Source organism: Abramis brama (genome assembly GCF_963993115.1).
Source record: "Abramis brama genome assembly, chromosome: 18".
Lineage (NCBI taxonomy): Eukaryota > Metazoa > Chordata > Actinopteri > Cypriniformes > Leuciscidae > Abramis > Abramis brama.
Window position 1 is genome coordinate 21,876,262 of NC_139980.1, and position 15,322 is coordinate 21,891,583.

A 15,322-nucleotide genomic window follows, 5' to 3' on the forward strand; every position below is an offset into this window, starting at 1 on the left:
GGGGTAAAGTAATTATTACCTGAGCTTCTCAGTGATTTTTGTCCATTTCAGTAATCATTACGGACAATGTCAGTAAAGTTTAAGTCGACTTTTACCTTCTGTAAAATGATCCGGAAAAATTACCTTGGGTAATACTAATCCAGTGTGAAATAGACCTGCTATAAATATGTACGTAAATATTCCATAATCTCAGTTTAAAAGTAGTTTTCCGTGGGTTTTCAAGTATGGGGGCGCTTGAAGAAGCATGCAGTCGGGTTCTCACCTTTTTAACGAACAAGAATTGTAGTTTGCGGCTAAAGCTGCAAATTCCTCCACGAAAGTCAGCTGCCTCCGTAATAATCTTCTGATGCGTGCAGCACAATCAAGTGAAAATCGCTGTGCGGCATAAATGATAAATCTATTAGGCAGTCTATTAGCGAAAGCACTTTTTTTCCTGTTTTCAAAAGAAAAAGATGCATCGTAAATGACACAAGCGTGCTCTGGCCCAGTAATTAAAAGATATTTTCACAATGACATATCCCAATAACATTGAAACAAATATTTGTGTGTGTGCAAGCATGCCTAATGGAGTAAACATGGAAAAATTGCCTTGCTTTAGTGGCGATTACGATAACTGTTGGAAACTAACTAGTGGTCCTCTGCTGACATCTGCTGGTTATAATAGGCTAGTTGCACGTTGCCGCCATTTTGGATTTCGGATCAGCGAGTGTGCGGTTAGACACTTCCGGTTTCGCATTACGCCTGGTGCAGAGAGCCGGAGAAAGCCGAAATGTATCTTTTATAGTTGTTTATAGAATCAATTATCACTTAAAATACTACTAAGATCCATATTACTATCACACGAGCCAATGGCAATTAAATGCATGGATGCATAGTCAGATTAATGAATGAAATACAACTGTTCACAAACAGAAGATTGTATTTGACTCATGCTACATACGCATACGCAATGACAATTATGCCTACTGTAAATATAGTGTTACAACTACGATTAGAGTTGTTTGCATAAAATGCACCGTGAACATTCACACGTTTGTCCTGTGATAGGCTACAATTCGCTCCGTGCACGGCGACCGTTGACGTTTGAACTTGAGTGCGTGGGCCAGTACCTCCAGTGAAAACTAACGGTGATCTGACAGCGAGAGCGAGAGACAACAGCGACCGAGTTCCATTACCACAGAGATATTTTTTTTTTTTCACAATGAGTATTCAAGAGAGGTGACTTGCCTTTCAGACAGTGATAGCCTCAGCACTTCATCGTTGTGTGCCGTTTTGTACCATTTCGTCACGTTACAACAGAGAAGTCAGCTTTCATGCATTCCCAGTTGACGCTGCGGTACGGGCTGAGTGGATGCAGAAGATCCGGTGGGATGACTTCAACCCGACCAAATTTTTAAATGCATATAATTTTCAGTGTATTTCACCTGTGCGTTTATATGCTTTCTATTACTGCATTTATTTTGTGCAAGTGAGATGAGTAAAGATCTGTTTCATAAATAATAATAATAATCTGTCTGGTGTTTATAAGCAACACATACAGTACTACGTGTAAAATATACACAAACTTACCTATATTAAATTGTTTGTGGTACCTACAGTAAAAAATGTAAATGTAAAATATGTGATGATAATATTGATCGAGCAATTGATGCAAGTAAGTAAAAATGCATGCAGAATTGAGAAAATAGTATTTATGGATATAAATTCACAGTGCATTTTATGCAAACAACTCTAATCGTAGTTGTAACTCTATATTTACAGTAGGCATAACTGTCATTGCGTATCAGTCAAATACAATCTTCTGTTCGTGAACAGTTGTATTTCATTCATTAATCTGACTATGCATCCGTGCATTTAATTGCCATTGGCTCGTGTGATAGTAATATGGATCTTAGTAGTATTTTAAGTGATAATTGATTCTATAAACATAAAATTGGTCTTGTTAGATTCAGGCCAACATGCCGATTCAACTGATATCCAATTATACCATATTGGCCATTTTGACTGTTGGCCATTTAGAATTTTGTGCTAAAATGCTGTATTTTAAGAACGCATGAACAGATTGTTACGAAACTTTGTATGGGTCATCAGCATGATGTCCTGAAGGAGCCTGAGAAGTTTCGGAACAGCGCCACCTAGTGGTGATTTTTTTTTTTCCAAATGCTTATAACTTTGGGTGTGGTCGCTTTATTTTCACGAGACTCATCTCATTATACTCCTGAATCCTTGCCGAGTCCAACGATACCAAACATGCTAGGTTTTGCCTTACGGTTTGTGTAGCGTTGTGATTTAGCGCTTAAAAAACATTTGCCAATATCTTCGAAACCGCTAGTCCGATCGAGAGGAAACCACCGTCAGAAGTTTGGAAACATAGGTCGATAGTGATATTTCAATGCCCAAATGTGAAAATATTGATAGTAAGGGGTAGTAAAATCCAATCAAAGTCATGTGTCAGTCATTTTTTACGTGTTTTTTCATATAAATGTCTATAACTCGGAAGCAAATTGAGATATTTTCACCAAAATTGACACACATGTATGGGCTCACTCTGAGGACACATAAAAAAAATGGTGGGACTGAGCCTCTTGGTGGCGCTATAATAGAACAAAACATGAAATTCCCATTGACTTCAATACAGTTTTGTGAAATAAAATGCTATACTAAACAAATGCATTGGTGTAATATTACGAAACTCAGAATGTGCCATCAGCACCATCCCCTGAAAGTACTCAAAATATTTCGAGACAGCGCCACCTAGTGGTCAAAAGTTATAACAATTTCCAAAAAGGCTAATAACTTTTGAATAAATCTGCCTATTGAAATGCCACTGGTCTTAATACATTCCTTGGGTCACGCTGAGAACATATATACCAAGTTTACCTTATTTGGCCGAACTTCCTGTCCGCCATCTTGATTTTCATTCAAAACCTACTTTTTCGAACTCCTCCTAGACCGTTTGTCCGATTTTCACCAAAATCGAATCGTATCATATCCAGACCGTGCCGACTAAAAGTTATGGATTTCGTGTCGATTGACGAAACCGTTTTCGTATAGCGCAGCAGCAAATTTGAGGCATGATGCCAAAAGCACTATTCAGGCTTTATCTCTGCAATGCCTTGACATATTGACACCAAACTTTGTATGTGTCATTAGCCGCGTTTCCACTGTCGGGCCAGTGCGAGCCAGGGCTTTAAACGGGCCGTGCCGGGCTAATAGCACCGGGCCTGCGTTTCCACTGTCAGGCCAGAAGCTCCACAGCGCTTCACTAAAACACGCCCCTAACACACCTCTCTGGAACAACGTCACGTCACACTAACCTATCATTTCACCAACAAATGGAAGTTTTATCAGAAAACTAATCAGAAATCACTGGAAACAGCGTTGAAAACAAACATGATAAAAGCGGCTGTTTTGCTGGCATTTTTTTTGTTTAACGTTACTTGAATATTTAAAACCCAAGCATCGATGTTTTACCACAGGTTTACAATAAAAAGTGATACATTGATCATAATGAATTAATTTGTCAAAATTGCACATTAGTCACTCAGAAATAAATTACCGTTAAGGTCTATTTCACAAAAGAAAGAGGACACACTTACTACTTCAGTCACTGCTGTTTCTGTTTATCTGGTAGTTACAGGCAATATTTACATCACATTTAGAAAGAATGATAATTTCTACAAATATATGCCACCAAAAATACACGACCTGAGGAGCTTTAGCACTCTCTCGACTCCCATACAGATAGCCTATTTTCAGTCAGAGAAACAGGAAGCTCCCGAAAAAAAAGTTGCTTTATTTTATGATAGTCCTGTATATAGAGAGGCTACTGACAGAAAAAATAAAAACATGACTGTGATAGCCTTTATGATTGGTCTGATTTCTTCAAGCGTTTACTATGTTTTTTTACTATGTGTATCTTCAAGCGTTTACTATGTTTACTATGGTAATGGTTAGCGCGCAGAGTCTTTTGCATCACAAACAGAAGGCATTCAAACATGAACGCGAGTTAAATTATTTTAAAAGTCTTTAATGCTAACAGAATCATCCGGCGCTGCCGTCTCCCGACTCAGGTGAACTCCGCCTCTGTTGGTAACCACTCCTCTTGCCCGAGCTGGCCCGCTTTGGCCCAAGGTATTCGATGGGCCAGAAATACTGGCCGTTGGCCCCGAGTAAGCCCCGATCAAGCCCCGGAAGTGACAGTGGAAACGCGACTGGCCCTGGCACGCACTAGCACGGTCTCCGGCCCTGGCCCGACAGTGGAAACGCGGCTATTGTCACTTCACTCTGACCACATCACATCAGTTTTGTAACTACGCCACCTATTGGTCAAAAGTGATAATCAGTTAAATCAAATTTTTAATAATTACTGTTTCAATGATTTTTCAGCCATTTCACCTAAAATCCTCTTTAAATGTATTTAATTGCTCATTGTTGTTCATTGCTCACTTACTAATAAAGTCTTTCACATGTTTTGCTTTTGCATTCATATTTAGACATTATAAAATCACTATTACAACACTCTATCATAACACAATTAAAATCACATTTTGTCAGTTTATCACTTAATTTGTACTGAGCTCTCCGTTTTAACTATTGTGCCACACAATGATTAATGTGAAACCTGAAAATGGTGTTAATACAGAGGAGATTTGCAGTGAGCATTTTGTTAGCTATCATTTATTTCAAATATCTATATCTACAACGAAATGTGTCTAAGCATACTAAGTGCTTATTAAGTCTTAGTTGTCTTGTTGCACCAACAATGATTAATCTTAAACCAGATTAAATCAAGGTTTATCTAATAATTCTGTTGCACCATAACTTTAAACTTACATTTAAATCTCAATTAGGGATTAACTTTAAACTTGCAGGTGATGAGGTTTAAAATAATGTGCACCTACAAACCCTAGATTAGCTCTAAACTGTGCTTAATTTAATCCTTGTTGGTGCAACCCACCCTTATTGTTTAAGCCTTTCATTCTTTTGTGTATGTGTTCTTCATCATGGATATTTTATGGTTTCATCCCTACATTTCGGGTTGGCATAGAGCCTAACAGCATAGATGGAGGCAAAACGGTCTGTGTTTGATTTGTAAATCTTCTCACCAAAGAAGTGCATGGAAACCTTCTACCATCTGTTACAAATTAGTCTGCGCAATGCCCTTGTGCTTAACTTTGGTTTACTGACAAAAATCGGCATTGCAATCAGGGTTTGAAATGAATTTTTTCACTCACCAGTAGGGCTGCACGATAAATCGAAATTAAACTGCAAGCGATTTGGCAAAGGCTGCGATTATTTTATGTGCAGCTTGTCAGTGCAGCTTGTCAGTGCAGCACAGCTCTGTGATCAGTAGTAAATGCTGCTCCATCTGAAAGCCAGAAGGCACAGAAACTCCAAATATGCCCTGCCGCAAAAGTACAAAAAAGAATGTCATTCCAGGAAATTGGAATCCTTGTTGCAAGCCTTGCACATCAGCAAATAGTTCTAATGACAAATAAAAGTGACAGGCCTCAGTTAATAGAAATGTTACTATTTACATAAAATTAAAGTAGCCTGTGATCCAACAGATAAACACAAATAAAGTAAAACTAAGAAAATCCCAAGACTAAAATACTCACGTTTGCTTAATGGGAGAAGTTACATTTCCCCTTCGACACTATCTTTTTGACATCGGGCTTGACAGCTGCTGTCAGGCTTATGCGCAAGCAGTCCTCCAAAGACTGGTTTGACAGTCGGTTCCTCTCATGCGTTTTTATAGAGTTCATTTTTGAGAACGCAGCTACACAGGTGTATGTTGATCCGAACATGGTGAGCACATACATGGCCAATGTCTTCTGTGTGTCATACTCTTGGGGACAAGCCACCCAAAAGGCGCTCAAGCTTTCAGCACCACGGAGAGCAGCTTTCATGTCACCAGCGGCCTGGATGTCAATCAGTTCACTCTGAATAGCTGCCTCGTCCAGCGGCATCACCTTCCTCACGTTAGCGGAGAATTCTCCACCTGGGCTGATAGTGAACGGGTCACGCACGAATCCAATGACATCCCTGGAAATGGCAAAGTCATCAAATCTGGCAGAGAAATTTTCCCTCAGCTGTGTGATAAATGTCTTCATGTTCTCTGTGACTTTGCTGTGACCCACTGTCTTAAGTGTGCTAAAGTGTAGCAGCCTCCCCGACAACAAATCTTTGTGGAAAAGATCAAGTTTGTTTCCAAAGGCATCAAGTTTTTCCACCATATTCACCACGGGTTTTTATTTCCCCTGTAGTTGTAGATTTAGTGCGTTCAAATGTGAAAATATGTCCGTTAAAAATGCAACGTTGCACATATATTCTGTGTCTTGCATGATGCGATCCGAGTCCAACGAAACGCATCAGTGCTTTGCCCTTTCTGAGTCAGCGCACGTCGTTGTGGAGTAAGAGCTCATCATGAGAGGCTTCAGATTCCTGCACAAATTTTCGGAATAAACGGTGCTGACGATCGCCACTTAATTTTGCGCACAGCACACTTTAGTGAATGAGACAGTGAAGTGCGTTAATGCTGGGAGCGACAGCCTTAATTCTGCTCACTAGTCCCCTGTTTCTGCCAATCATGGCAGGAGCACCATCTGTGACAACCAGGTTGACTTTTTCAAATGACAGTCCATGCTTTTGAAATTGTTCCTCCAGCTTACCAAAGATAATAGCGCCAGTGGTCAGGCCCTCCAGTGGAATCAAGGCCAGCAGCTCCTCTTTGAAATCTTTGCCATCAAAATATCTGACGAAAACGCACATTTGGGAAATGTCTGTATTGTCGGTGGACTCATCAATAGCCAGCGATAGGTATCTGGCTTCTTTGATCTCATCAATTACAAGTCGCTGGACATCCTCTGCCAAAACATGGACACGGCGAACAACAGTTTTAGCAGACACTGGTATCTGCTTAACCCTCTGGGGGTTTAACTTTATTTTTTCCCAGGATAACCAATCAAATATATTTTTGTTCTATAATATTTTCTGATTATTATTTAGAATTTTTAGAGTTTTTTATGATACTTTGCATTAATTATATAAATTTTATGAGCTATTTTTTCCATTAGAATTAATATATATATTTTTATTTTATTTTTATTTTTTATTTTTTTCAATAAATGCAACATTTCACATCAAAATAGAGTGCAGGCCTAAAAAAAAAAAAATTTCAAGTGAGAAGAGCGCCATCTAGTGGCTTCAAAATATATAAATGTGTCATGTCCTATAACCGCCTATAGGCTGCCTATAGCTTTTTATTTATTTATTTTATTTATTTATTTTTATTCCCATTCGGAAAGAAAAAAATATTATAATATAATATATTATAATATAATATATAATAAATATTTGCACTCTTGATGTTTTAGAGTGTCACCCCTTTATTGCTGTGCACTTTTTTTCTGCACAGTGGCTGATTTGTAGTTTGTACCACCAAAAGTTTCTCTGAGTTTTCGTATTTCCCATTTATTTCCCATGTCGGTCATTTTTGACCGGGAGGAAGCTAAGTGTGACTTTTTTTACGACCCTTTAACATATCCGAATCATGTCCATGATTTTTTTGTGTGTTCACATAGCTAATACAACAAAAGTTACCAAGTGTCATCCCATTCTGATGAAGCAAAAAAAATAAAAAATTCAAAATGTAAAAGTTTTCGGTCATTTTTGACCGAAGAAGCCCAGAGGGACGCAATTATCCTGTCCGTAGATTTGTCAGTGGCAAGTTCCTCCAGAACAGCCACCATGCACTCCTTAAAAACCTCAGCATCGGTAAATGGCTTGTTATGCCTGGAGAGTACCCAGGCAGCCTGCAGAGACGCACTTGTTGCCCTCTCTTGCTCAGTTGAAGTTCAGTTAATAATTCCGCTGGCATGGGAGTACTGAGATTTCAAAGCGGCAACTTTTCTCTGACGGGCCTCTCAACTGTTCAGGATAAGACTCCTTGAAGCTTGCATGCTTTGTGCTGTGGTGACGCCTCAGATTGTACTCTTTAGCGACAGTTTTGTTGCAAATGAGGCACACAGGTACAGCATTTCTAAAAGTAGGCACTATGAATACATACTTATCAGTCCATTCTTCATTAAAACTACGGTTCTCTGAATCAACTTTCCGCTTAAGGCTCTTTGAGTGCCATTTTTCATTCAAATATATTCAGAAGGCCTTTCTTCTAGTGTTCTCCACAAACTACGACCTGCATGTGACAGTGATGGACAGCTTGACAGCCTCACAAATATGAAGCCTAAAATATCGCTGTCGCCCCTGTTGGCTTGCTGCAGTACAGGTAATATGTACGGTGGCCGACAAGGGCAAACGGCAAAACGCTGCAAAAACGGGAATGTGCAAAACCAAAAACTTACAAACCCACAAAACAAATGCCAAAGAAAAATGTTGCAAATATAAAAAACACACAAAACAACAAAACAACTCCAAGAGAGAAATGCTGCAAATTCACTCCTCAAAACGGAAGTACGCCAGGCCACTAGGGAGACCCGACCTGAGGGATGGACCAGTCCTGTGGGACCAGACCCGAAAGACATGAAGAAAAAGAAGAAGAAAGTTGGCTAAGTTTTGGAGAGGAGAGTACAAATATACCATTTCCTTTGTCTTTTTTAAACACTTGGCCGTAATCTTTTATAATATTATAGAAGATAATAATATTAAATAATATTATAATATTATAAAATGTTATGGGTTTAACACTGGCTAAAAACTAACAGAAATTTGGAATGGGAATTAGTATATCAAATAATAACGCATTACTTAGGATACAATACTAATTTTATTTTATATTACGAGCATCTGGCCCTTACAGTGTCTGCAGAGAAAAATTCTGGCCCTTGGACAAATATAGTTGATGACCCCTGCCCTATAGGTATCATACTATCTGTAGCCGAATAAACAGAAGATTGAAATGCTTTGATAAAACATGACTAATAAACACATGACTGCCTTATTCTGTGTAAGAAGCCATATCATCTTACAGAAGGATGCTCAATTGTCATTATGAAGTGAATTTGGAGTAAAAGCATGTTATTGAATGTTTTCTTTAGTTGGACAAGAGGTTCATAAATGCTTCTCCTCTTTGGAAAGATGTTTGACGCATGTTGCTTTTTCAAATGCACGTTATAAACGACTCAAACTCGCAGGGCTTTCAGATGGAGCAGCATTTACTACTGAACACAGAGCCGTACGTCACTGACAAGCTGTGCATAAAAGAAACTGCAGCCTTTGCGATTTCATAAACGCAAAAAGCCAAATCGGTTTAAGCGCGATTTCATGTTGATTGCGATTAATCGTGCAGCCCTACTCACCAGCTGTAACTGGCCATTCAGAACATCTGCTAACCATAACAAAAATATCAGAAGTAAACCAGATTATCACAGTTTTAAATATATGTATTAAATCTGATTCTGAATCATTGAATGACTTTCAAAGATACAACTGTTTAACACTGTTTGTGGATACTATAAAAATGAAATAAAATGGAAATACAAAACTAAATTCTCCATGACTTGTCTTATAAAATAGCATTTATTTTGTTGTAATTTCCAAGTATAGCTCGCTCTAAAATAGTTTAATTATAAGCACAACAATTCATAAAGTGATCAGCTGTTTCCTCCCAAAATTTGAGCGAAAAAAAGTGAAGCTTTAACATCCATTCACAAAAGCCAACCCATTCTCACTTCAAGGCATTCGATTATAATAATATCATGTCATGACGACAAAATTATATTTCTGTGCATTTCATGAACGATAATTGATTCCGACCCAATTTCAGTCTGTTATGTTTTAACATCAGGTTACCAAGTTCTAGCACCGGCTGCTTACTACGATCAGACTGGAGCTCTGGTAATGGGTCCTGGAGCTCGCACTGGCCTGGGTGGACCTGTCCGACTGGTCCAAACCCCTCTCCTTATCAACCCAGCAGCCGCACAAGCTGGTGAATATGCCTTTTTTACCTACTCTTTAAACAGACTATTTAAAATAATTCCTAAAAAGATTTTCTGTGTCTTTTTTTTTTCTACTGACCAGACTGATCATCTTTTTCATTTTATTACTTTCTTTTAATCTTCTTGTTGTTCTTTCTGTCCTCTGTCTAGCTGCCAATGCGTCAGGCTCTGGTAACAGCATGTCTGGTCCTGCTAACGGTCTGTACCGGTCCATGGGCTGCCAACAACCCCAGCAGCCTCAGCCTCAGCAGCAGCCGCCTCCCCCCTCCAGCGGTCTGCAGTCCAGCTCCTTCTATGGGTCTGGCTCAGTGGCGCCCAGCTCCCAGAGCAGCTCGCTGTTCTCCCATACAAGCGCGGCACCTCCACCTAGCACATCTCTGGGTTTCGGCAGCACTGGGGGATCTCTGGGTGTTGGGCTAGGCTCTGCCCTTGGTGCCTTTGGCTCCTCAGGTCTGTTTCACTATTTTGTTGTGTGCAGTAGTGATTAAGTTGCTGCCTGTGAAAAAAGTCTCAAATCAACCCTTTATTAGGTTCTATTTTGATTTGGAATGCTGTTCAAATAGACATCCGCCTCTGTAGGCATTAGACCACGTGTCAAACTCGAGGCCCACCATCCAAAATCTCATTTCATGTGGCCTGTGAGATAGTTTCATTTATACTGATTCCTTCATATTTCCACCTTATTTCATGTTGCCTGCAAGTTAATTTTTCAAATCAATCAGTTAGTAGTGCTTTGCTTGTGAACATTAACCCTTCACACGTATCACATCGGTGCAGTAAGAACATTCAGTTTGTAATGGTTAAATTCAAATCTCCTTTCGTGCTCTGGCTGGCGACAGACTTTTCTCAGCACTTGTCATGTATCAGTATTTTCAATTTAATGTTTATTTTAGGTTTCAGATATTTAAATACATTCAAGTACTAGTAAAACATTTGTAGTTTGTTAAAATACACACTGACTGTCTTTTGAAGTGACAATATAAAAAAAAAAAACTAATATGCATTAAAATGCGTTTTTACTCATGTCAAACACACCTCATGTAGGTAACTATGTTTACTCTATTTTCCTAGTTGATTGGCCACTCACAGAAGTAAATGAATTTACGTTTCATTCAAATCAATCAATCAAAAAGTTCATTCAAATCAATAAATCACAAAATACATTTACTTGCACATATATAAAAATTGCATTATCAAATTTCACAATCTAATCTAGTTGGTTAAAAATATGAAATTTAAACTATTTTAAGGGGGGGAAAAAAGTACATTTGCAATTTTAGCAAGGCCTGCAGTAAATAACTAATAAAATGATCTGCAGCACAAAATTAATGTTTATTAAATAAATAAATCCTCCCAAAATAACCAGAATTAAATGCTTTGGTGCTGTTGTTGCAAAAAATAAAAAAAAATGAATAGATAGATAGATATAGACATAGAGATAGAGAGAGAGATACAGTGAGGAAAATAAGTATTTGAACACCCTGCTATTTTGCAAATTCTCCCACTTAGAAATCATGGAGGGGTCTGAAATTGTCATCGTAGGTGCATGTCCACTGTGAGAGACATAATCTAAAAAAAAAATCCAGAAATCACAATGTATGATTTTTTAACTATTTATTTGTATGATACAGCTGCAAATAAGTATTTGAACACCTGAGAAAATCAATGTTAATATTTGGTACAGTAGCCTTTGTTTGCAATTACAGAGGTCAAACGTTTCCTGTAGTTTTTCACCAGGTTTGCACACACTGCAGGAGGGATTTTGGCCCACTCCTCCACACAGATCTTCTCTAGATCAGTCAGGTTTCTGGGCTGTCGCTGAGAAACACGGAGTTTGAGCTCCCTCCAAAGATTCTCTATTGGGTTTAGGTCTGGAGACTGGCTAGGCCACGCCAGAACCTTGATCCTTGATATGCTTCTTACAGAGTCACTCCTTGGTTATCCTGGCTGTGTGCTTCGGGTCATTGTCATGTTGGAAGACCCAGCCTCGACCCATCTTCAATGCTCTAACTGAGGAAAGGAGGTTGTTCCCCAAAATCTTGCAATACATGGCCCCGGTCATCCTCTCCTTAATACAGTGCAGTCGCCCTGTCCCATGTGCAGAAAAACACCCCCAAAGCATGATGCTACCACCCCCATGCTTCACAGTAGGGATGGTGTCCTTGGGATGGTACTTATCATTCTTCTTCCTCCAAACACGTTTAGTGGAATTATGACCAAAAAGTTCTATTTTGGTCTCATCTGACCACATGACTTTCTCCCATGACTCCTCTGGATCATCCAAATGGTCATTGGCAAACTTAAGACGGGCCTTGACATGTGCTAGTTTAAGGGAACCTTCCGTGGGAACCTTCCGTGCCATGCATGATTTCAAATCATGACGTCTTAGTGTATTACCAACAGTAACCTTGGAAACGGTGGTCCCAGCTCTTTTCAGGTCATTGACCAGCTCCTCCCGTGTAGTTCTGGGCTGATTTCTCACCTTTCTTAGGATCATTGAGACCCCACGAGGTGAGATCTTGCATGGAGCCCCAGTCCGAGGGAGATTGACATGTTTAGCTTCTTCCATTTTCTAATGATTGCTCCAACAGTGGACCTTTTTTCACCAAGCTGCTTGGCAATTTCCCCGTAGCCCTTTCCAGCCTTGTGGAGGTGTACAATTTTGTCTCTAGTGTCTTTGGACCTGTGAGGAAAATAAGTATTTGAACACCCTGCTAATTTGCAAGTTCTCCCACTTGGAAATCATGGAGGGGTCTGAAATTGTCATCGTAGGTGCATGTCCACTGTGAGAGACATAATCTAAAAAAAAAAAATCCAGAAATCACAATATATGATTTTTTAACTATTTCTTTGTATGATACAGCTGCAAATAAGTATTTGAACACCTGTCTATCAGCTAGAATTCTGACCCTCAAAGACCTGTTAGTCTGCCTTTAAAATGTCCACCTCCACTCCATTTTTTATCCTAAATTAGATGCACCTGTTTGAGGTCGTTAGCTGCATAAAGACACCTGTCCACCCCATACAATCAGTAAGAATCCAACTACTAACATGGCCAAGACCAAAGAGCTGTCCAAAGACACTAGAGACAAAATTGTACACCTCCACAAGGCTGGAAAGGGCTACGGGCTACTGTCAATCTCCCTCGGACTGGGGCTCCATGCAAGATCTCACCTCGTGGGGTCTCAATGATCCTAAGAAAGGTGAGAAATTAGCCCAGAACTACACGGGAGGAGCTGGTCAATGACCTGAAGAGCTGGGACCACTGTTTCCAAGGTTACTGTTGGTAATACACTAAGACGTCATGGTTTGAAATCATGCATGGCACGGAAGGTTCCCCTGCTTAAACCAGCACATGTCAAGGCCCGTCTTAAGTTTGCCAATGACCATTTGGATGATCCAGAGGAGTCATGGGAGAAAGTCATGTGGTCAGATGAGACCAAAATAGAACTTTTTGGTCATAATTCCACTAAACGTGTTTGGAGGAAGAAGAATGATGAGTACCATCCCAAGAACACCATCCCTACTGTGAAGCATGGGGGTGGTAGCATCATGCTTTGGGGGTGTTTTTCTGCACATGGGACAGGGCGACTGCACTGTATTAAGGAGAGGATGACCGGGGCCATGTATTGCGAGATTTTGGTGAACAACCTCCTTCCCTCAGTTAGAGCATTTAAGATGGGTCGAGGCTGGGTCTTCCAACATGACAATGACCCGAAGCACACAGCCAGGATAACCAAGGAGTGGCTCTGTAAGAAGCATATCAAGGTTCTGGCGTGGCCTAGCCAGTCTCCAGACCTAAACCCAATAGAGAATCTTTGGAGGGAGCTCAAACTCCGTGTTTCTCAGCGACAGCCCAGAAACCTGACTGATCTGGAGAAGATCTGTGTGGAGGAGTGGGCCAAAATCCCTCCTGCAAGTGTGTGCAAACCTGGTGAAAAACTACAGGAAACGTTTGACCTCTGTAATTGCAAACAAAGGCTACTGTACCAAATATTAACATTGATTTTCTCAGGTGTTCAAATACTTATTTGCAGCTGTATCATACAAATAAATAGTTAAAAAATCATACATTGTGATTTCTGGATATTTTTTTTTTAGATTATGTCTCTCACAGTGGACATGCACCTACGATGACAATTTCAAACCCCTCCATGATTTCCAAGTGGGAGAACTTGCAAAATAGCAGGGTGTTCAAATACTTATTTTCCTCACTGTATGTATGTATGTATGTATGTATGTATGTATGTATGTATATATATATATATGGATGGATGGATGGATGGATGGATGGATATAGATTGATTGATTGATTGATAGATAGAGATAGATGGATGGATGGATGGATGGATGGATGGATAGATAGATATAGATAGATAGATAGATAGATAGATAGATAGATAGATAGATAGATAGATAGATAGATAGATAGATAGACATACATAGTGAAATTCTTTGGATGCATGTGGCCCAGTAAACTCTAGAAGATGTTAAGATGCTAAGGTCTATTTGAGGGTACACATAAGCTGATGTGGCCCGAGCTGAAAATAAGTTTGACACCCATGCTTTTGATGAAGTTTCACTTCACTTCCGCGTTCTGTTCCGTACATACTAAGAAAATGTTTTGTGTTGTTTTGTTTTCTAGAAAGATGTGCGATAATAGGTGGGTATAATTTATATCGGCTTCGGGATAAAAGGGATGTGGATGGGCAAGCAATGTAATGCCAGATTAATGTAATGCTTACATTTGACAACAGTGTACTTGTCATCATTTCTCCCGACAAAGTCAGAGTAATATCAGTGTTTACATCTGCTGAATGTAAGCTCTTCCATATTCCAAGCTAGCTTGCTGCAATGGTGATGTCACATGCTTGTCTTGTTCTCTTCTTTGTCCTTCCCACTCTTGTACTCCTGCAGTGTCAAGTTCCACTAGCAGCAGCGCAACCCGTCGGGACTCCCTTTTGGCCAGCTCTGACCTGTATAAGCGTGGTGGTGGTAGCAACCTGACTCCCATTGGCCAGTCTTTCTACAACAGCCTAGGATACTCCTCCTCCCCCAGCCCTATTGGACTAACACCTGGCCACTCACCTCTGACACCTCCACCCTCTCTGCCCTCCTCCCACGGGTCCTCATCCAGCCTCCATCTGGGTATGATCTCTTGGTTCTAACCGATTGATCCAAATCAGGGTTTGTTTCCAGGTTTGATTGGATTGCAAAACACTTTTCACACCAAGCAACCCAACCAAACTCAAATGGCCTCTAGTCCATTTCAAAAGCTTTGAAGAAATGCTCTCAGCCCTCTGACAGGTTTCTGAGCTTAGTATGGTTTGTTTTGCCCTTTATTACACCCCATTCTTTAAGTT

At 39.9% G+C, this 15,322-nt stretch overlaps 1 protein-coding gene across 10 annotated transcripts in view; it reads left to right on the forward strand.

Annotated features, from left to right (window-relative positions):
* The window catches only part of pum2 (pumilio RNA-binding family member 2), a 98,334-nt gene that overhangs the window by 56,197 nt on the left and 26,815 nt on the right, over positions 1 to 15,322 (forward strand). For 5 of the 10 annotated variants that reach the window (XM_084091097.1, XM_084091101.1, XM_084091100.1 and 2 more), the window contains exons 12-15: positions 9,809 to 9,949; positions 10,110 to 10,409; positions 14,605 to 14,622; positions 14,877 to 15,107. In XM_084091097.1, the coding sequence (XP_083947223.1) occupies positions 9,809 to 9,949; positions 10,110 to 10,409; positions 14,605 to 14,622; positions 14,877 to 15,107 (690 nt within the window). The remainder of the gene's footprint in view (positions 1 to 9,808; positions 9,950 to 10,109; positions 10,410 to 14,604; positions 14,623 to 14,876; positions 15,108 to 15,322) is intronic. The other 5 variants (XM_084091098.1, XM_084091102.1, XM_084091099.1 and 2 more) reach the window with 1 other exon arrangement.